This window comes from Myotis daubentonii, chromosome 8, assembly GCF_963259705.1.
Source record: "Myotis daubentonii chromosome 8, mMyoDau2.1, whole genome shotgun sequence".
Taxonomy (NCBI): Eukaryota; Metazoa; Chordata; class Mammalia; order Chiroptera; family Vespertilionidae; genus Myotis; species Myotis daubentonii.
This window is the reverse complement of record NC_081847.1, coordinates 16,972,679-16,995,741: the sequence shown is the minus strand read 5'-3', so window position 1 is coordinate 16,995,741 and position 23,063 is coordinate 16,972,679. Positions and strand designations below refer to the sequence as shown.

General features: G+C 41.6%; 1 protein-coding gene across 5 annotated transcripts in view; it reads right to left on the bottom strand.

Moving 5' to 3' along the window:
• The window catches only part of RALGAPA2 (Ral GTPase activating protein catalytic subunit alpha 2), a 295,521-nt gene that overhangs the window by 75,970 nt on the left and 196,488 nt on the right, over nt 1–23,063 (bottom strand). For 3 of the 5 annotated variants that reach the window (XM_059705412.1, XM_059705417.1, XM_059705414.1), the window contains 4 exons: nt 21,556–21,679; nt 18,973–19,128; nt 11,575–11,733; nt 1,030–1,230 (listed from right to left, as the gene is read on the bottom strand). In XM_059705412.1, the coding sequence (XP_059561395.1) occupies nt 1,030–1,230; nt 11,575–11,733; nt 18,973–19,128; nt 21,556–21,679 (640 nt within the window). The remainder of the gene's footprint in view (nt 1–1,029; nt 1,231–11,574; nt 11,734–18,972; nt 19,129–21,555; nt 21,680–23,063) is intronic. The other 2 variants (XM_059705413.1, XM_059705415.1) reach the window with 1 other exon arrangement.

Here is a 23,063-nt window from a genome sequence, read left to right as displayed (position 1 = left end):
CAAAGCATCAGGGAGCATGCTGGAGGGAATAATGCTACCCTGGCCCCTGGGGAGGGACCAGATGGGCCCTAATAGCTCTTTTCTACTTCTAATTTCTATGATAATTCCAAGTTGCCACATGGCATATGCATTTTTTTTTTAAATCTAAAAACAGAATATCAGTCAATGAAGTGACCAGGGTTTTAAAGTAAGGTATTTTTCATAAATTGGATCTATTCACACATGGTATTTCTCACTCACCCCTCACCTCTAACCTCCAGTGACATATCACTTATGGTTAGGTTGGGAGAAGTAGAGAGAACCAGGTCAAATGCAATATGTTTATAATCATTATCAATACCAGTTAGAAACAAAGGTTTATTAGGAGATTAGATCCCTTTTACAACAATTTTATGAAGTCACCTTAATTTATTTTTCTTATAATCAGAGATCATGCCTGGATTTTAAAGAGGTAGCATGCCAATTAACATTTGATAAAAATTACAAAAGTGAAATTTCTTCTGTTTTTAGAGAAGATCAAGAATTAGAGAAGTGACGGTAATGATTTGGGAAAATTACAAAAGAATTTCTAGCCATTCCTACTGATGAGTTCAAACGCAACTTGGTTAAGGACACCTTTTCCTGTCCTCCCAACCGGATGCGACTTCTCGTGCCTCTGACCTCCTCCTCGACTGCTGTTTGTACTCTCTGGTGGCACTTGCCACACTCTTTGATTTATTAGAGTCATTTCATTTGCTGTTGGTTTCTGGTAGGCCTTCTGAGTGACCTCACAACAGACTGCAACAAATGGGGGTGGATGCAGGAGGAGATTGAACTTGAGGAAATACCCGAGAACATATATATGGACATCTCTTTAGTCACAGCTTCTTAGTGCAAACTTATGTGACTAAATTATGAAAAAAAAACAAACCTCTAAGTTTAATGCAACATGGAATTGCTATAGTTAATAAAAATTAACAAATGATATTATGTTATTGCAACAAAAATTGAAAATCGTTTTCCCTCTTCTGCCCAGTTGTTAATACTTACCTCTGATGAAAAACTGCCAGGATTCTGGGTTCTGGGGTAGTTACTAAGTTGCATATTTAAAGCAAAAAGATACAAGCTCTGGTAGAGTGGGATGAGGCACTTCACGGCCCTGCTGGCGTTGATGCACGTGGCACATATGAGGCTTGGCAGTAGCTTCCCACTCACTATGGCTCCATCAAACAGAGGCCCAAAAAATGGAACCTGTGGATTCAAAACAGAAAAACACTTAATTTTCAAAAAACCAATTAAAGTCAAACCAAAGATATGAGAACCACCAATGGGTGTCTCAGACCTGCCATGCCCATGGGCTATTGCCCACAGAATAAATGCTGACCTGGACGGGACACAGGTTGAGGGCTTTCGAATCAAGCAAAAAAGGATTGCTCCACAATGCTCCTCTACTATGGCCTCTTTATCTTTAGCAAAGCTTCTAATGTCAAACTGTTACCAGGTTATTCGTTTCCTGCTGTCATTTATAGAAAGGCATTATTCCTTTTATAAGTGCCTACATCCTGTGGATTGTGCACAAAAAGCAGCCTTGTCTCACTGCATACCTCTAGCTTTGCATCCTTCTGAAGCCAATTTTGGAACTGGAAAAATTTCTGCATGGATCTTGATTTATATTAACTATTAATAGAGATGATGATTATTCCTGTTAGCATCTTATAGTCCTCGTTCTGCTTGAACCTTCTTTCTCTCTGCTTCCAATATTTGCATTATTCTCATTTCCCTCTTTTTCTTTTTTAACAGAGGCTCAGCTTTCCTTCACTGGACCCACTTCTATATATAGGCAACCCATGAAGTTTTGGTGTCTGCCATTTTTGGATTTTTTCTTCTTCTCTCTCTCTCACATCAGAATTTCATAAACTGGACTCCATTCACTAATGCAGAGATTGTCAGCTTCATGAGGTCAAGGATTGGGTCTGTCTTGTAACTCTTGTATTTATTCACCCTCACATTTGCCCATTCATTCACTCAAAACCTTTTATTATGTGACAGACACTATTCTACTCACTAGGAACACAGCAGTGAATAAAAAAAAAAAAATCCAGATTTCACTGGGCTTAGAATTTATTGGAGGTTTCAGAGAATATACAGCACAAATACATAAAATATATGAAGTAAAGGTGCTAAAGTGAAAAATAAAGCAGGGAAGAGCAATAGGCCTCTTTTTGAGGGGGGAAGTTCTCCACATGGCCAGGGAGAGCTTTAAGCATAAGATGATATTTCAGTAAAGACCTGACAGCAGTGAGGAAATGATCTCCAAGCTATGATGTCATCTGATAGAAAAGCATTCCTGGCAGAGGAACAGCAAATACAACTGCGTGAGCAAGAAAAAGAACAGAAGGAGATAAAGTTGGACAGGTAGTAATAGGGGCCTTGTAGGAAATTTTAAGTATTCTAGATTTCTGCTCTGAGTAAGAAGAAAGCTGTGGGAGTTATGATCTAACCTACATTTTAAAGGTACTGTCTGGTTGTTATTTTGGGAAAGTTATGGACATCAGTTAGGAAGTTACTGAATAATTCATGCAAGAGACGATGATGGCTTGGAACAGAATGGTAGCAGGAGAAATGGGAAGAGGTGGTTGGTTTCTGGATATAGTTTGAAGGTAGAGCTGACAGGATTCTCTGAGGATTATTAATAAAGTGAAAGAGAAAAGAAAAATAAAAGGAGTCAAGGATGATGCCACGGTTGTGTAGTCTGGCACTTGGAAGGCAGGAGCCACCTTTTCCTGAAATGGAGAAGACTGAGTGCGTGTGCGTGTGTGTGTTTGTGTGTGTGTGTGTGGGGGGTCATTAGCTCAATTTTACACATGCTAAGTTTGAGATGCCTATTAGATGCCAGTGGTAATGTGGTAATGTATGAAGGCAGCAGAATATATATCAGGCTAGAAGTCAAGGGAGGGGCTCAGGGTAGAGAATTTATAGAGTTATTAATTTATAGATGGGGCTGACAGTCACAAGATTGGATAATCAGATGAGCAAGAAAAGAGGTTCAAGGACTATATTTTGTGGCCCTCCAACGTTTGGAGGTTGGAGACATGAGGAAGAATTTGCAAAGAAGATTAAGAAGGAGTGGCTGGGGATGGAGAAGCAAAACCTCCAATAAGTAGCACCGTACCTGGCATATGGTTAGAATGCAAATACCTGTTGGATAAGTAAATTAATGAACATGTAAAATAATTTAGATTAATGAATGAATATGGGTCTCCAGCCTAGGTCTTCTGACTTGTGTCAAGGACAATCTGTAGAACACCTTTTCTATTACTGGTCTCAGGGGAGGGTCTTGGGATCCAATGGTGAAAGGTTGTATTTGCCCATAGGAACTTACATAAGACAACTATGGACTATATCTCGCAACAAAGATGTAAAAAACCTTTACAAATTGTTAGCAAATCAAATGCAGCAATATACAAAAAAGATATCCTGACCAAGTGGTATTTTCCATTAAAAATAAGCAAAGTTGATTTAACATTCATAAATCCATCAATGCAATTTACTACATTAACAGAATAAAGAAGATAAACTACATAATATAAAGAAAGCATGGATAAAAATTCATGATATAAAACATTTCCCAGCAATCTGGGAATAGATTTGATAAAGTTTTAAAGGAAAAAAGTATTATATTATAATTAATGGTCAAATATTAAATGTTTTCAGCCTGAGATTTGAAAAGTCTCACTTCTTCTATTCAACATTTTGAAGATCCCTGTTATTATAATAAAGAAAAATAAGAAAAAGAAAAAAGGAACTTAAAGATTAAAAAGAAGTAGTTATTTTTATTCACAGATAATATGATAGTGCATAAAGAAATCCAAAGTTAACTATAACTAATAAGTAAATTTTGAAAGATCACAGGATATAATATTTCCTTGAAATCAGTATTTGTGAATGTTAGCAACTAACAACTGGAAAAATAACATTTAAAAATGCTGTTTGTGATAGCATCAAAAGCATCGAATATTTAGAAATAAATGTGACAAAAGCTCTGGAAGACATCTATAGTTACAATGAAAGACAACTTGAATAAGTGGAAAGATGTACAATGTTCACGGATTGGAAGTTTCCATACTGTTAAGATATCAGGTCTTCTGAAATTGAGTTATAGATTCTGCACAAACCAAATAAAAATTCTAGTAAGCTCTTTTTATAGATATGGACAAGCTTATTCTAAATTTATATGGAAATAAAAAGACATAAATTAGTCAAGACAATTATAAGAACTATGTTACTTGACATAGTGCCCTGGCATGAAGCAGCCTCAATAGATATATGCTGCCTGAATGACTGAATGAAGGCCTCCAGCTTCCCAGGCTCTGAGGGCTAGACAGTAACCAAATCTGTTGCTTCTCTTCACATTCCTAGAAAAAGATCTGTTGTGACCGTCTGTCTTTTACTTCATGGAGATGGCTGAAAGGTCAGAGAGAAAGAGTGACAGGCGTGGCCCTTGTGTCCTGAGCAGGCGTCTGTAGCAACATCTCTTCTTTTGTTTGGTGGATGTGAGAAAAGGGCTCCACAGTTAAAACACAGAGATGTAAAAACGGCAAAGATTGGGCAAAGCTATTTTGAGATTAGTACCTACAGTACAGAGGAAGCAGTCAGATCTGAGGAAACTCAAATGGGAACAAAGAAGGATGGGACTTAGTTCTACTAGTGATGGCAACTGAGTGTTTCCTCCTTAAACGCAGTACTGGGAGAGTGGGCATCTTAATTCCAAAGGAGAAAAATCAAGGCACGAGTCCTCATCTTCTAAAATCACTCACTGTTGCCTAGTTCCAGTAACAATGACAACAAAGAAATAAGAAAATAAGAAAGAATAATTTTTTCCTTCTCTCTTTAGCAACACCACACTAAAAAAAAAAAAAAAAGAGTTTATTTAAAATATAGTCCTAGAAAAAAATAAGTGCACTTTCTCCTATAACGTCCAGTAAAAGCTGCCCAAAGGTGAACCTGTGTGATAAGATTCATGCAGAAAACAAAACAACAAAACCAACAACAAACAACAAACTAATGAATTTCAGATATAGCACAGAAAATAAATCTGTAAGGATAAATTCTCTAATTCTGGGGGCAAATTCTTAGAAGAGATATGTACTCTATAGTTTAGGAAAGCAGACATCAAAAAGATGAAAGCAAATAGGAGGGCAATTCTATGAATAAAGTTGTTTCAGGAGAAATGGTTTATTTATTTTTGTTTTATTATTACTTTTTTAATCCTCACCCAAGGATATTTTTCCATTGGTTTTTAGAGAGAGTGGAAGAAAGAAGGACGGAGAGAAATACCAATGTGAGAGAAACACATCAATTGGTTGGCTCCTGCGTGCCCTGACCAGGGCTCAGGCTGGGGAGGAATCTGTAACTGAGGTACACGCCATTGACTGGAATCAAACCCAGGACCCTTTGGTCTGCAGGCCAACGCTCTATCTAGCCATTGAGCCAAACGGCTAGGTTGAGTAGAGATGGTTTAAAAGAGTTGTGAGGCTCTTTTGAAAACAGTTGTATGATCACAAAAATGTGGAAGAATATGAATGGGCATCATCATGAGAAATAGCAGTAATAAGATTAACATTCATTGAGAACAAAGTCACATTTTGTAGCTCAGAGGTAGACGGTGAGAGCTGTCTTGCTTTCTGACAGGAAGCAGGATCTACCATTTGCCACTCGGTGTACATTCACACCCTGCCTCTGGCTGGCCACAGGAAGGAGGAGAAGGCAAAGGAAAAGAAGATGTATATATCACAGACCAACTAAAAAAGGGGAAAACAATGTCAACTCTTGAGGAAGATCAACTGAGCAGTGATTCTCAATGGCCAAATTGTTATGAAAGCTAAAGCAGGAGGTAAGAGTTAATCATAGGCTATAGATTTTTACCATCTGTACTGAAGCTCATCTTATATATAAATGCTCTTTATTATTTTCTGGCAACTGCTTGTGGGTGAATCAGATAATCTTTCAAAAGCTGGACAAAAGGAACAACATAAATCCCTTGTATCCAGAGACTTGCTCTAATTAGGAGTGGCAACAAATTAGAGAATAAATTTGATTTTGATGTAACATCTGCGAATGACAGCTGCCTTTTCACCAAATTCTCAATGACATTCCTTTACTAAAAATAATAACAATAATAATAAATTACCAAAACAGAAAAAACTGCAGTAATTCATTTAATAATGTATTTTAGTACATTCTGGTTATTTTCAGTTATCTTTTCAAAATAAATGATTCTTTACATATTCAAAAATTAACTCACTTTCCCCAAGAATTTCCCAGAGTATTTTAAAGTGTATGACTTAATCTCAAAAAGGTTATTTTATTGGGGTTGAGATAAATATTTAAGAAAACTGCACATTTGAAACAAAAAGAAATTTATACAACCTTGGTATAGTCCAAGCATGTCAAACTTGCGGCCCACAACGAATATTTTGCGGCCCAGACAATATAATGGTATGCAAGAAACCTTTTAATAAAAATCCCATAACTTGATTGTTACGATATCCTGTTATACATAATTATAACGAACTACAATGTTCGCTAATGACTGATTACTATAATCGTGTTGCATTCATTTCCCTTACGTGCCTTGCATGCAGGCGCACCCTTTCCACTAATACTAGCAGCGAATATTTTAGCAGCCAATTGCCACTGACTTGTTTGGTGTGAGGAACAGGAAATATTTTGCTTTCGGAGAACAAGAAAACTAGGTTTATTTGCGTTATGCTTATTAATTTGTGCAGTTATTCAGGGTCTGGCAAGCTAATGTTCAAGAAAAAAATATTAATTTTACTAAAATGTTCTATTATTTTATGTTAACGGTTACTCATTTACTTCGGCCCTTTGTATTCTGCATGTCTCTATTGAAATAAACCTATGTTTCTATGAAAATTGAAGCTTTTGTTTTTTTGTGGCCCACATAAACTTAAGCCTTGCTTATTTGACCCGTGTTAGCCTTTGAGTTTGACATGCTTGTTGTAGTCAAACACACTCCCTATATAATGAAGCCACACTAGTCAAAGATTTTCTTTCAAACACAAGTACCAGCACTGGCTCCTCTTGGCCTCACAGGTGCAAAAGGTCTAGTGACTTCTGGTGCATTAATTCATCTTACCCAGCATTTCTGGGCACGTGTTCCAGGTGAAGGCCCTGGGCTAGCTGTCTTCCCGAAGAGGGACACATACACACACTCACTCGAGTCTGCAAGCAGCCTGGCGGGTTGGGACAACTTAGGAAAAGATGGGCACTTAGGAACGAGAGCATCCAGCCTTGAAGGGGCACTTAGGACCCTGAAAGGGCTGTAAAGAGAATTTGGAACCCAACCTGAATGTGACAGGAAGCTGAGGTCCAAAGAAATTGAGAGGTCTGCCCCAGATGCCCACCCACTTGTGGCAGCATTGGAGCTGGTACTTTGGGATACCATCTCCTAAAGTTTAAAATGATTGCTCTTTCCTGCCTGTACTTCTGAGAAATGATTCCATCACCCTCCCTATTTCTCCCATGCCCATATCTACCAGGGCTGAGTAAAGTAGCATATGGAGAACATGCTACTTTGTTTTTCAATTACAACACGGACACTCTGGTTGAGGTGATCAAGAGAATCCTTCACAAGGTTCCTCTTTTTTCAGCTGCTCCTGGGCTAGGCTGCCTCAGCATGCCACCCTTTGGTCAGACAGTCACCAGACAGTCACTAATGTGCTTGGAGATAAACATGCCCAAAGCACTAAAACTTACTTTCACAAATTCATAAAAATAAGTGTTCTGAACATCAATATTACTGACACTTACTGGAAGAAGGAAAGCAATACGGGTACTGACTGCAATGTGGGAGCTTTATGAATCACCTTTCTGCAGAACAAATTGGACATTTTAACAAGCCCTTTAAATCACTCATATGCAAGTCTTCCCCGACTGCCGACTTAGTAATGAAAGTAGAAAAAACAGAAGTCTGACAATAGCACATTTCTTTTCTGTAAACAAAGACTACTGTGTCGATATTTGTGGAGATGGACTTACTCTGAAAGTAATGTCACAGTGAAATGATGCTGCTAAGCACACTGATTTTTATTTATTTATTTATTTCTTCTTTAAAAACTTTAATAAAAAGCTCAAGAAGTGAGCAGGTCCTTTTATGCGTAAGGGTTTTATATGCTCAATGTAAGCACACCCATACTTCTTCAGCATACCATTTCAAAAATGCTGTGTAAGAGGTGGTGGATTCTGCCAGACACATAATTTGTATATTTAAGGGAAGTGTATGGAATGAAAAAGCAAAATATGTTAAATTTCAAAGGACTTGAAAGCAATGCTGTCTGTGAGCTTGTATTACAAATAGCCCTACATTATTACATACACTATTAATGAGGCCGAATGAATGAGGGTACAATTTTGAATATGCATGACTCTGTCCAATGAGCAGGACTTTTGTGTACTGATGAGATTTCTTTTCCTCCTAAAAAAAGGATTAAAATTATTTTTAGAGAGAAGTATGGCTTCCCAGAGACCAGTCAAATAAAGGTACTTAGACCACTGAGTCACACTATATTCAGATGAAATATACAGGTGCTGAAAGACTCTACCTAGAATTTTTGAAATTTGTACATATCCCACCCTCCCAAAAGGAATATTCCTCAACTTTCAGCAGCTGCATCATTACAATTTCTAAGCAAAAATAATGATTTTTGGTGGAGATCCCTAAATGTTGGCAAGGTTAAATAAATAAACCTTCTGAGCACAAAGCCTTCACTTTCATAGTAAGGAGCACAAGTTAAAAGACTAGGGAATGGGTAAATTATTGCACCAAATGGCTGAGAATTAATCTCTGCTGACTAGCTGTAATCTAACGAGACGTCTGTGTCCCAGGGAGCCCGCAGCATGTCCCTGGCGGTATGTGCAGTGTGTCGAGTCTGCGTGGCACCCTTTGTCCTCGCTCACAGGCGGCCTTTCCCCTCATTGTCCATAATATCCTCATGCATCTGGGACGCGTGGAATGCATTCACACTAACAGACTGACCATTGTTTTCTCCCAGAAGCTTTGTTGAGCAAAGACTGCATCACGGTTACTGATAATTATATTGCTTAATTAATCAAGACAAAAAAAATTTGCAAATCATTGCCTGGTTGCCAAGCAGGGAGATAAAAAATGACAATAATACAAGCTGAAGCAATATAACAAAAGTAACAGCTATCTGATCAGAAATTCTTATATAATGAAGCTATTAATGCTAAATCGGTTAATGTTAACATTGCTCCAGGTGTCTCTACTTAGATGCAAACAAAAAGGCTAACATTATGGATATAAAAGGCCAAATGTTGCCATGGATTCTGTAACCTGATAGAGAGGACAGCCTTTTCATTTGATTAGGGAATGCAATTTAAATACCAGGGACTGAAGCCAAACAAACAGACTTTCCCTCCACAAGCCTCTTGCATTCACCCTGGGGTCAGTGGTTGGTGAACAAAAGGTCAGCCACACTTGCCCTGGAAATGTCTGGATTAATTTTATTACATTGTAATGGTTTGTACTTTAAATGTAGGGATAACACTAAATTTCCAGTTGGCCATTATTCTCTTCTTCCCTTTAGGCTTTTTGAATTGAAATATTAAGAATGCGATTTGCTCAATTCATCTTGCCAGAATTCATGACCAAATTTTGAAACTTAAATACATTAAAAATTTTAAAAAGGTATGTTACTTGTTTTCATGCATTTTAAGTGTAATATATTTCATGTTCTTTATATATTATAGAAATAAAGGCAACATTTTTAAAACATTAAGTGACATTTTAGAGGGCCATGTTGAAAATGAACTAATATAACCAATTAATCCATACTAAATATTAAAGAAAAACATTTTCCAGTTTTGAAAGTTACTGGATAATAAATTTATTGATTGTCTAATACTAAAATTTTTAGTTTAATTCTTAAAGTTGAAGTACTCTTTATGGATAAACATAAATGTTACTAGCACTAAGAGCATTTTCTTATATAAAAAAAAAGAGATAGAACCTCACATATGCAGAAACCTGAATCAAAGATAATACAAATATTTAATATGAAAAACTTTAGGCATCTTCGCTCTCTGAATAGAAAAGAAAGCTCCCTTTATGTCAGGCTTCTCACCAGCCAGAGGGGGACTTTTCTGAATTCGTGACCCATCCTGTACCTAGTCTGAGAAATAATTGTGTTAAGCTTAGGGATTATTATTTATTCTATTTTCATATAACAAAAATAGTAACAGCAATAATAATAATAATAATAATAACAACAACAATAACTAACACTAATAGTTAATAGTTAAATAGCTTTTACTCTGGGCCAGGCACTGTTTGAAGCACCTTTCATTTTTTAGCTCACTTAATTATCCCGACTTTAACAGTTTAGATTAGGTTATATACCCCAGTAAATCTCAGTTACCTATTATTTTAAAGCTTAAAAACACTGAGTATTTAGAATGGTAACTTTAGCTCCTTTAGAAGAATAATTTAGAATGTAATTTAAGATTATTTTTTTTTAATATCAAGCTTAAGTACAAGTCATTTTCTTGAGGAGTGACTTAATACACTAAATGTTTAATTAATACACTTAAAAAACCCTTCTATGAATAATTCCAAAACAAATACAAGTCCCTATATAAAGCACTGCTGAAGTACCACTAAAGACATGGCAAGGATCAAAACTGCATCCATGTCCTAGCCGGTTTGGCTCACTGGATAGAGCGTCGGCCTGGGACTGAAGGGTCCCGGGTTCGATTCCAGTCAAGGGCATGTAACTTAGTTGTAGGCACATCCCCAATAGGGGGTGTGCAGAAGGCAGCTGATCGATGCTTCTCTCTCATCGATGTTTCTAACTCTCTATCCCTCTCCCTTTTTCTCTGTAAAAAATCAAAAAAATATATTAAAAAAAACACTGCAGCCAATTTAGTACATTGCACACAACCGTTGGATGGTTCCAGCCTTTCCCATGATCAGTACCATATGGCATGGCTGAATGATTCTGTGGCAGGTGCTTCAATGGCTAAAAGTCATCACCTGGGCCATGCTACAGAAGGCCAGCCTCTTCCTGGACATACCCATAATCCTTTAGGATTGACCCTCCCCCCCCCATTAGCAACAGTTAGCCAGGCTTGGCAAGCAGTGCTCATCTATTAGGCGAGGGTGAATTCTACAACCATAGCCATCCACAAATGCTAGATGTGATATGGGGTTTGTTCAATTCTTATTATTATTCAATATGACCCAAATTTAAAAGTATACTTTCTTTTAATTACAAAATTTGAAACATTTTAAAAATCATACATAAAACATTTAAAAAAATCAGGCTAAGTAAATAATATATGGAATTCTGTGCTCATGATGAAAGATTCTTTGAAAATCCCAATTCTTACTTGATTCTTATAGCATCTTTAATTCAGATACGTGTAAACCATTTAACACTTTGGAAAAAAGTACCCTTTAACATATCTGTATCATTGTTTTTTAATAACAGTGAATCATATGGCAAACATTGTATGAGTCAGTTAATACAGTCGGTCAATAATGTGAAAATGTACCTCTGGTTTCTTCGTTATCGTGATAAAGAACATGTGATTCTTTATTGGGTAAATAATGATTGAAACGTCTCCAAAGGCGGTTGGGATAATGCCCCTGCGGTAGTCCCTGGAGTGTTCAGACCAGACGATGTGGACCTCGTCATTCCCCAAGTGACGAAGCTGCAATGGAAAATTGGCTCTTTATTAATCAGAGTAATACAAGCAGTTTATGAGGGGTCGTGGCTTACAAATTGAATTATAACACTCAGATGCAAAAATATTTTACTACCAAAAATGGCTGCAACACCAATGTCCTCTATGAGGATTTGGAAGAGCACCAGGGCATGAAAACACAGCTCACCTATGAGACATATTGGGACTAAGATGATGCTCACACGCAAACATTATGGCTGGATGGGGAAAAGAGCTTTTCAAGGATTTTTAAAAATTAAATTTTACTCCTGCATCAAAGCCTCATGCTTTATATTGCTGAGCATGTCTATAACTAATTAACAACATGAGTCTTTTATTCCATATTATGATAGAGCTTTATAAGAATTTAATGGTTATTAAGAAAAAAATCTATAATAATAAAAGTGTAATATGCTAATTAGATCGGATGTCCTTACGGACGAAGCCAGGGCTGCGAGGGAAGCCGGGGTCCCAGGTGTCTGCCGGCAGCTGGAAGGAAGCCAGCCTAGGTCCCAGGTGCCAGAGGGAAGCCAGTGCTGGCAGCCGGGGGAAGGAAGGCCTACTCTTGCACCAGTTACATGTATTGGGCCTCTAATATGAATATAAGAGAACATAAGCCATTATAACACAACTAGAGGCCCGGTGCACAAAAATTTGTGGACTCGGGGGGAAGGGGGGGGGTCCCTCAGCCCGGCCTGTGCCCTCTAGCAGTCTGGGACCCCTCGGGAGATAACGACCTGCTGGCTTAGGCCTGCTCCCGGGTGGCAGAGGGCAGGCCCAATCCCTAGGTGCAGCCCCTAGTCGGGCTCAGAGCAGGGCCGATTGGGGGGTTGGGGCACCGCCCCGTCACACTCAAGGCAGGGTCGATGGGGAGGTTGCGGTGCGACCCCCTGTCACGCACAGAGCAGGGCCAATCCAGGGGTTGGGGCACTGCCCCCTGTCACACACAGAGCAGGACCCATCAGGGGGGTTGGGCTCCGTACCCTGTCATGCAGAGCAGGGCCCATCAGGGGGTTGGGGAGCTCCCTCCTGTCACGCACAGAGTAGGGCCGATAGGGGAGTTGGGGCACCGTCCCCTGTCACACACAGAGCAGGGCGGATCAGTGGGTTGGGGCGCTGCCCTCTATCACCCACAGAGCAGGGCCAATCAGGGGATTGGGGTGCCGCCACTGTCACACTCAGGGCAGGGCAGATGGGGAGGTTATGGCTCTACCCCATCACACACAGAGCAGGGCTTGTGGGGGGGGGGGGTGGGAGGGGGTTGGGGCGCTGCCACTGTCACACTCAGGGCAGGGCAGATGGGGAGGTTATGGCTCTACCCCATCACACACAGAGCAGGGCCCGTGGGGGGGCAGGGGGGGTTGGGGCGCCACCCTCTATCACCCACAGAGCAGGGCGGATCAGGGGGTTGGGGCGCCGCCACTCTCACACTCAGGGCAGGGCCGATGGGGAGGTTATGGCTCTACCACATCACACACAGAGCAGGGCCCGGGGGGGGGGGGGAGGGGGGTTGGGGTGCCGCCCCCTGTCACACACAGAGCAGGGCAGATCAGGGTGTTTGGGTGCTGCCCCCTGTCATGCTGATCCCGGTGCTGGGAGGCATATTACCCTTTTACTATATAGGGTAGAGGCCTGGTGCATGGGTGGGTGCAAGCTCGTTTGCCCTGAAGGGTGTCCTGGATCAGGGTGGGGGTCCTCACTGGGGTGCCTGGCCAGCCTGGGTGAGGGGATGATGGCTGTTTGCAGCTGGTCACACACCCTTCAGGGTGGGGGTCCCCACTGGGGTGCCTGGCCAGTCTGGGTGAGGGGCTGAGGGCTGTTTTCAGGCTGGGGGTGACTGAACTCCCAAACGCTCCTTTTTTCCTTTTTTTATTCTGGGCCAGCTTTAGCTTGAGGCTTGGCTCCAGCGCTTAGGCCTCTGCTCCTGAAAGTAGGTTTCTGGCCTTTGCATACAATGTTGCGAATCTGCTGGCTGAAGTCTGGTGGTATTTGTTACCATGTTTGAAACTGCAGGCTCAGAGGCCTGCAGCCGCAGGCGGGGAACGTTGGTTTCCTCCAACGATCCTCCGTCACTGAGGCAAGCAAGCCTCATGTTAGTTTCAAGCTGCCTGGCTGCCGGCCGCCATCTTGGCTGACAGTTAATTTGCATATCTCGCTGATTAGCCAATGAAAAGGGTAGCGGTCGTACGCCAATTACCATGTTTCTCTTTTATTAGTGTAGATAAATATCAAAAATACAAGTCTTTGTTTTACTATGGTTGCAAATATCAAAAAATTTCTATATGTGACACGGCACCAGAGTTAAGTTAGGGTTTTTCAAAATGCTGACATGCCGAGTTCAAAAGGTTTGCCATCACTGATCTACACTAATAAAAGGGTAATATGCAAATGGTCGGTACGCCCTCATGCATAACAACCGATCAGCATGAGCTGCATGCGCAGCAGATGCGGGTGGGCGGGGACTTGCAACATCGAAGACGGGGGCGGGGCCCGGTAGAGGCCTCTGTGCTGCAAGGCCTGGGGCTTCCCGTGGCTCTGCACGGTGTGGAAGCGGGACCCCTGGCTCCAGCCTACTTCTTTGGGGCAATCCATCGAGGAGCCCCAGATGGGTGGATAGGGCCTACCTCTTTGGGGCGATGGATCGCAGGGCTCCCACACTGTTACAGGGCACAGTCCAGGCTTCCCCCACCCCCTACCCCAGTGCATGAATTTTGTGCACCAGGCCACTAGTTTTAAGATAAAAATAAAACATTAACTTTGAGACAACATCTCTATTAAAGTGCCTCTGAATTTAGACACTTTTAGGCTTAATCTATTAAATAATATAGGAAGCAGAAATGCTTTTTTGCAGTAGTTGACAGTGACCTGCAGTGTGAGAGGCCTGAAACCTCACATTTTTGGTAGGTCAGAGGGCCTTCACCAATCAGCCTTTATGGTTTTAGCACTTCAGTTTTGGTCAACATTTTAACCTTTATGATCTGGTTTCTTTTGCCACACTTGAAGGCTTACTTAGATGATTTCCTACGCTGCTTTCTCCAGCCCAGGACGTGAAGTCATCGTGCAGGGTTTTATCTTGGGTGTCCTTGCATCTGACAGAGCCTATCTCTGGAAGAACTCACAAAGGCCCCTCGTTGGAGGCATGTGAAAGCCCCTCAGAAGGTCAGGAGTCTCTGACTTGCTTTTAAATTGTATGGCCTCTCTGTATATAAAATAATAAGTGGGTTAACCTATTTGAGCTATGACAGCACAAGTTGCTTTTGGCATAGACTTAGATAGCCATGAAAAGTAGAAATTGTGCTGAATTAGGAGCCCAACCCTGGTTCCCAGGCCCTCTCTGCCACCCACTATTCATGCACCTTGAGTAGGTGGTACCTTCACCTTCCTGAGCCACATTGCCTCCCCACTAGATAGCATAAAAAATAAACGAAACAATGTGTGTGAGCAAACTTTCTATACAGTAAGGCACTCTTTAAATTCTAGGTACTAGTGTTCTTATTACATTTAAGTAATATTTATTAGTTTCTTAAAAATAATTTATATTAGTATATACTTCTTTGGGCAGGGGGCTTAATTTTTTTTATTGTTCAAGTATTACATATGTCTCCTTTTTCCCTGATTGACCCCCTCCCTCCCACTCCTCCCCTCCTCAGGACAAGCTTCCACCATCCCAGTGTCCATGTCCATTGGTTATGCTAATGTGCATGCATACAAGTCCTTTGGTTGATCTCTTAACCCTGCCTCACCTCCCCACTATACATACTTCTTAAAGGTTTATCACAAGTCTAGTTTTTATGTATTTGGTAACAATCTACACTAATAAAAGAGAAACATGGTAATTGGCGTACTACTGCTACCCTTTTCATTGGCTAATCAGCGAGATATGCAAATTAACTGTCAGCCAAGATGGCGGCCAGCAGCCAGGCAGCTTGAAACTAACATTAGCTCGGAGGTAACGCAGTGATTATTGAAATTTTGCAGTTCCTCTACTTTTCCTAAATTAGGTTATTCAACTGAATAATCCAAGTAGGCCTCTCCTAATTCTGCGTGCTACTGTATTCTCAGAACTATAGCAAGGGAGAACAGCATCACACCAACAGACCCATCCTCCCAGTGTGGCCATTCTGTAACTAAGGAAGAGCCACTTTCGTGTGGTAATAACACAGCATTCATCATCTCCAAGCTGCTTTCAATGCCACGTGCCTCAGACCTCTGGGCACAGCACAGTTTAACTAACTCGCAAAACTGAGAGCGAAGGCCACAGGACCAATCGGCTGATAAATCTGGAGCAAAGAGCAGAAACACACCCACTTCTGCCCACGACAAAAAATATCAGCAGGTAAAATGAATAAATTAACCTGGCCTATTGTCAGCATTGTCAGTACACAGACTCTGGAAACTTCAAAGTGTTGTTCAATTTAAACGGGATTTCATGACAGAGATATTTTGTGAGTTTTGAAAATTTTTGATTAGAGGCCCTTAAATCACAGACTCATCAGCAGCAAGTTCTGTGCACACAAGTCGAGTTGATGGGACTCGTGTGTCATCTGGAGGACTGAGGAGTCTCGTCCTGGAGCTGTCGTTTATGCCAGCGACTGCTTCCACTGCACAGCAGGCTCCAGAAGGCACAGGCGCTTAACAGGCTCAAAGCAAATGCTCAATTCTTAAGTCCTAAGACATCAAGTGCACCTCCTGCCACTTCTCGTCCTGACAGAGTTTTAAAGTCCCTCCGCCTGGGCCATTCTGCCTGCTGCTGCCAGGCAGCATGCGCTGGTGACACTGGTCATGGTGCACACCTAACAGGCTGACCTCCTTTCTCGGCTAATTGCATTACAGCGCCAGCTGGCTCCAGAAGGAGTCGTCTGTTTGATTGAAGAATTCCTGCTCCTCAGCGGGCCCGACTGCTACTTTTACTAAGTAACAGTCAGGCCTGACATCCCCATTGTTCAGCTGACAGTGTGCCCATCCTAAAATCTAAGTTTTATTTGTAAATTAACCAAGAAACTTCCTGCCAGAACAGTGCTGCCTGGAGACTGATAATGTGGGCCTTTCATCCCTTTTCACTCCGACTGTATCACTGCCAATTTGTTTTTTATGCGGCTGGCCAGCCTGAGGCTATAAAAGCCTTGTAAGACATAAGTGCAATTATAGTCCTGGAGTCAAATGAATTGGATAAATCCAATAGCACAGCTCTGTCCCCACTCTGCAAACCCCTACAGCAGTTAGATTAGCTGTGAAAAATCTAATCTAGCTGGAGCTAACAAATTTCAGCAGTGAAGGATCAAGAGTTCAGGATGGGGTTGCAACCGGATTGCAGAATTGACAAAGTGCCCCCATGATAGGGGCAGAAGAGACCATGCATCACTTTAGAATTTTGCAGCTCATTTTTAAGCTGTTAGGGACAATTTAGTCAGAATAAGATAAGAAACGGTGGGCTGCTGTTCCTGTGACTGATTTTCAGTCTAGCTGTGAGACATCCTGATGAAGAGAGTGTGTCACTAATGATGCTGAATCTTGGAGCTGCAAAAGGTATCAGCTGAATTTTGATTATTACAGTAGGGAATCCTTCAGGCAGGCCAAGCTTTGAAACATTATTTATCGCATGGCATATCATCAAGAAAACACCATGTCTTTTCTCAAAAAACACAATCCTACTTTACTTAGAAAACAATTTTTAAAATTTTTCTATATATGCCTATCTTTTAATAAAACAGTTCTCAGTCATGAATCATAGAATATGGTGACACATTTTCAGAACAGCAGCAATTTACAAGGAACTTAGAAGGGAACGAATGTGTAAACCCCACCTGGGTCTTGGTCATCTGAAATCGACCAAGGGCAGGGTCCCCTTCACTGAGAACACCACAGCCGGGGCAGCCATCGAAACCTAAGCCGTGGAGGCAGCTCCTCCGTGTCTGTGGGAGCCAGCCCACGGCCAATGGGAGGCCATGCTAGCACGTGGCCTGGGAGTGAAAGCCCATCAGGCTTTGTGCATCCTCGACACTCGGTCACGGTGAGAGTTGTCTGTGATTGTGCCGAGACCAGAGTGCTGAGGTCTCGTGGGAAGACTCACTGCTGCCACCATGATCGTGGTCCAGAGTCAGCGGCTACAGCAGTCAAAAAGAAAAACCGCAGAGGAAGGAAAGCAAGTGGGTAGAGGGAGGCCCATCGGCCAATATCAATCATCTGCCTAATAAACCAGGGGAATAAAAGAATCAATTATGCTGATGGGCAATGATGAGGGCTCCTGTCAGAGATCTTACCAGGCACTGTGCTAAGCAATTTTACAGGCCTTATCCATTTACTTCACAACAACCGTGTGGCATAAGCTATATTTTAAATGTCATTTAATAGATGAAGAAGCTGCAGCACAGGCTAGTAAAGTAACTGGATATAAACCTGAGCCCAGGTCTGCCTATCTCCAGACGTGGCTATCACAAACACCAGAACCCAAGGGCCAGCCTTAGTCAGCATCTGAATGACCCGTTTTCCAACCCACCAGGTGCTGTCCTCAGTTCCTTGTAGGAAGAGTGTGTGAGGCAGGAATTCCAGGTGCCGCCACTCACTGGCAGGCCAGTGGACGTTCTTCCCATCAGGAAACTCACAGGAGTGGGTCAGATTTCCAGGCTTCCTCCCCATTCAGGTGCTCCTCACTTCTAACAGAAGCCCCCCTGTGGTGAACATCCAGCCGATGGGAAAGCACAAGGCCTGTCCCCCTGGTGGGAAGGTTTCCTTTGAATCTAGAGAAAATTGCCCACAGGGCCAACGTGAAGGAGAACCAAGGAGAGCGCCGAAGGTGGGACACCTGGCCAGCTGTGCTGCACTTCCATCTTCACAGCCACTGCCGCCCTGCCGCACAGCTGGCCCCAGAGGCGCTGGCTTTCTCAGGGCTCCACTGGTTCAGGGTCATTACATCTTATGACCTTTGCCAACAGGAGAGGTCAACACTGTCACTTTCTGTCAGTTATCAGGCATGTGAGGAAATATCCAAAAGTAATAACCTTAAAGATTCTTCCTAAATCGTAATCGCAGGATTTAAGACTCAATGATTGATTGTTTTGCACCTATTTCTTGATCTAGTTTGTGCCACGCCGAATATGTCAGATTAACTACAGCTGTAGTTAGAGAAGAGGGACACTGAGGCCGCATCCAGGGTTAGCTGGTCTCAGTGCATGCTATCGTGGCCTTTGTTCAGTACCAGGAGAGCCCACCTGCACCCCAGGTCCTTACCTTTTTGGTGAGTGAATCATCTGAGTCCGATGGCATCCGAGTGGAAACGTGGAAAATCACTTCCACGGTCGAGGTAGCATAGTAAGGGGCGGTCTGTCCTGTGCTGCCGTTGCGCTGAAGCCCACCCATGAACCCACAGTGGGTTGAGAGATCCACCTGACCCAGGTCACAAGGAAAAAGAAACAGGTTTTAAACATTAGCTCTTCTTATTCACTAAGAAGGAAATTGCATTTTAAAAAAAGTTAATTATGTTCATTTCTATAGTTTTCTAACGAAAACAAATGTAATACAAAGTCAGACAAAATTAAATATTAAAGAAACATTAACAATAGGAGTGTTCCATAATCTTGCCAACTTTAAGAAAATAATTATCAAAAGTTTGGTGCATATTTGTCTAACTTTGTTTCTCTGACTGTGTGTGTGTATGTGTACCACTAGTGGTATACACACACACACACACACATATACACACACAGTTTCCCTATTGATGGTTTTATGGAGTTTTCTGAAGGTCAAACCAGAGGAGCAAAGCAGTGTTTCTCTAGGATACTGAGTCAACGGGTACAGATGGTTCAAAATTTAACAGTCATTGCTAAACTGCCTTTTAAAGTGTTGTTTCAGATTCTAAGATGGCTGGAGAGTAGGTGGAAGCTATATTCTCCAGCTCCCAGCATGCTAGCCAAGGAAATATTATAACCAAGGATTTACAGAAGATGCCACATAGAGTCTGGTAAGAAGGGCAGAGATGTGGGAAGGATGGCCCTCTGCACCTTGTGTGGTGGCTGAGAAGGCAGAGTGATATCCTGACTGCAAAACTCCCTCCTGCCAGGAACAAGGGGTCTCAACCCCATGCAGGGATCCCTAAGCCAGAGCAACAGAGATGGGAAGAGAAGGCTGCATAAACAGTAAATAGCATCTGGAGGTGAAAACCAGTGGGGATTCAGTCCACCTGGGAGAGAAGCGAGTTTGCTAGAGACCCAGAGGCCACTTTCCCAGGGTGAAGCGCTCCTATTGTTACTGCCCCATCCTCCAGGTACTGGCAACACTATTCCGCTGTGCTCGGGTACTACAGTGGGGTCTGCTGGCTGCACCCAGTGGGGACCTATGGGGGCTCTTTTTCTGGAGAAGCTCTTGGTGGAGACTCAGACAGTGACTGAACTGTGTAGCTTTGGAAGAGACCACTTTCCCACCACATCACAGTCAGTGGGGCTCGGCACCCACCTGTTGAATCACTGGGCCTGCCTGGCCACTCTGGGGCCCCGCCCTGCTGAGTGCAGTCCCGCAAGGGGGATCAGAGTGCCTAGCAAAGCCGGGATTTTCAGAGTGTCTCCCAAGGAAGATGTTGCCTGGAATCAGCCTGCACTATCCTGGGAAGAGGAAGAAGAAGTGCCCGCCCCCTCCTACCGGTTTGCAGGCAGTACCTCCATGGGAGACTGTTTGGATTGGCTCTCCCAAGTCCCAGTGGTCTTGCCCAGCTAAGCTCAGTTCTGCAATGGGAAGGGTGTGCTGCTCTAACATTTGAAGTGTGTTGCCCCAGAAGCTATTGTCTGGGACCAGGATGAAATGCTTGGCCCCTTCCCGCAGGCTCAGAGGCACCATGCCCAATAGGGTACTCTTATGATCTGTTCTACCAAGCCCAGAGGCTCTGCCCTGTTAACTTTGGTCCTGCAGAGGGGATGGCTGCTGCACCCAACCTGAGTTGCGCTGGGGTGATCCTCCTGGGTGAGACAGAGTTGGAGATGGGCTGAGACTGAGTAGTTCGGCTCTGCAGTAGGAGCCACTTTGCTGTCACTGGGTGTCTGACTGTGCGGTCCCCAAGTAGGAGACCCACTAGCCCTGTCTCCCAACATAAATGTATGCGCAGATGTATATAAATGTACATATGTCTGTCTGTGAGAGTATCATTGAGAAAAGCACAAAGAAAATTTTCATTGTTAGTCATCCTGGGATCTACCCTAGAGAAATAGGTTGGATAGCTAAACCATCATGGTTACTATATTCTATCTTCATTCCAACATTTGACTTCATCCAACTCTTTGTCTGTTCACCCATCAAGTTACTCATTTCTTTTCCATTCTCTATGGTCTTCTCTTACCACAAACTGTCTATGGTTAGGTGATCTGAGCTGATCTGACTATGCAGCTCTGATAAAGGACAAATGAAATAATATTAAGAGGAAAGTTAAGGGAAACAAAAGTTCATGTATAAAGTACTGAAAACCAACTAATAGAAGATGTCAAATTCATTACATTCTTGTAAAACCATACACCAGTGATGGCGAACCTTTTGAGCTCGACATGTCTGCATTTTGAAAAACCCTAATTAACTCTGGTGCCGTGTCACATATAGAAATTTTTGATATTTGCAACCATAGTAAAACAAAGACACATATTTTTGATATTTATTTTATATATTTAAATGCCATTTAACAAAGAAAAATCAACCAAAAAAAATGAGTTTGCGTGTCACCTCTGACATGCGTGTCATAGGTTCACCATCACTGACATATACAATCAATGTCCAGTTTATATACATCTTTAAATAATGCTGGTCAATAAATACCTACTGAATGAAATTAATTACCTCCCATCCAAGTCCAGCAACAAAGTCTTCATATGCTTGGCTTCCTTTTTCATTGGAGAGGATTGAACACTTGTCTTCTTGACCTTCAGCAATGTAAAACACTGCAATTTTATGCGTTTCACGGCTATAAAAATTTAAAGAAGTGAGAATTTTTAGATATCAAATCTTCTTTTACAACTACCACCAGCATAACTCCTACTGAGAACTTACTAGGGGCCAGTCACTATTCTAAGAAGGTTCCACACATGATCTCATTTACTCTTTGCAACAACCCTACTGAGACAAGTATTATCATTGTCACCTCCCTCGTAGAGGTTGGTTGGAGGAAGCACAGAAAGTTTTTAAAAAGCACACATACCAAGCAGGACACAGGGAATTGAAGCAGGGCAGTCTGATTCTTGAGATCACTCTCTCAAGACAGATGATATACTTAACAGCATGTTACAACACACTACTTGCCAAGTTCTCTCCACTTAAATATATATATATCTTTGAAAGCATTTTAAACAGATATCAATTGTGAATAGATCCATGTTACCACCCATATTTCATTTTCTGCACTTCCAGCTGAGGATATTAGGTAGTTCCATAATTGGAACTGTAGAACATGCCTCACAAGACTTTATGAGAAACAAACTTTTTCTAAGCAGAGCAAACTTAGATATTTTCCTTGTGAGGGTATATACCCACTCTGTGCTCTGACTAACCTGAGGGCGCTTAGTAGGGTTTATAACTATCTAGCAAAACCTCTTTGGCCATATCTTCCATGATGGATTTTGGGCACATTGCTATTAAATCCTTAAACATAATATGCACATTGAGGAAAGGATCCCCTCCTTTTTACCTTTTGTACATTTAGTACAGTCCTTAGCACATACTAGATGTCCAGTTAAATTTCTGGTGAACTGACCAGAGATATGATGGTATATTTAAATGTATTAGTGACCAATTTCTATAAATTACACACTGGAATAAGTGTGTAATTTGTGAAAAGTATCAAAATAACTGGACCTATTCCAAGCAATTTAGAGATAATTTAGAGATGAAGACTTTTTTCATTGAAACAGAACTTTAATCAAGTATTGTTCACTCTACTCTCTCATCATCCAAGAGTTCCACTCTAGTTTCTATTTTCTTAAAACTTGGATTACCACTTCCAGGATAGTTCCATTCCTCTCCTTATTTCTGCATTATATTCTAAACAATCTCATATAAAAAATTATCAAATGTTTAAACAATATGAAAATGTTTCTATTGTCTAACTGTTTAATATCTCAACATTGTAATCTGGTGAGACATCTGTACTGGTGAAATTTGGGGATCATATTTTAACATATTTGCAAGTATTTCCTTCTGCAGTTGTTGTTTTGTGTGTGTTGTTTTTTACTAATGAGCAGAATGAATTGGAACTCAACCAAAAAGTCATATAAATAAATGGATGAAGAAATTACTCTTCTATTTATCCAGATACCTTATTCATTCCCCCCATAGTTTACATGTAATAAGCA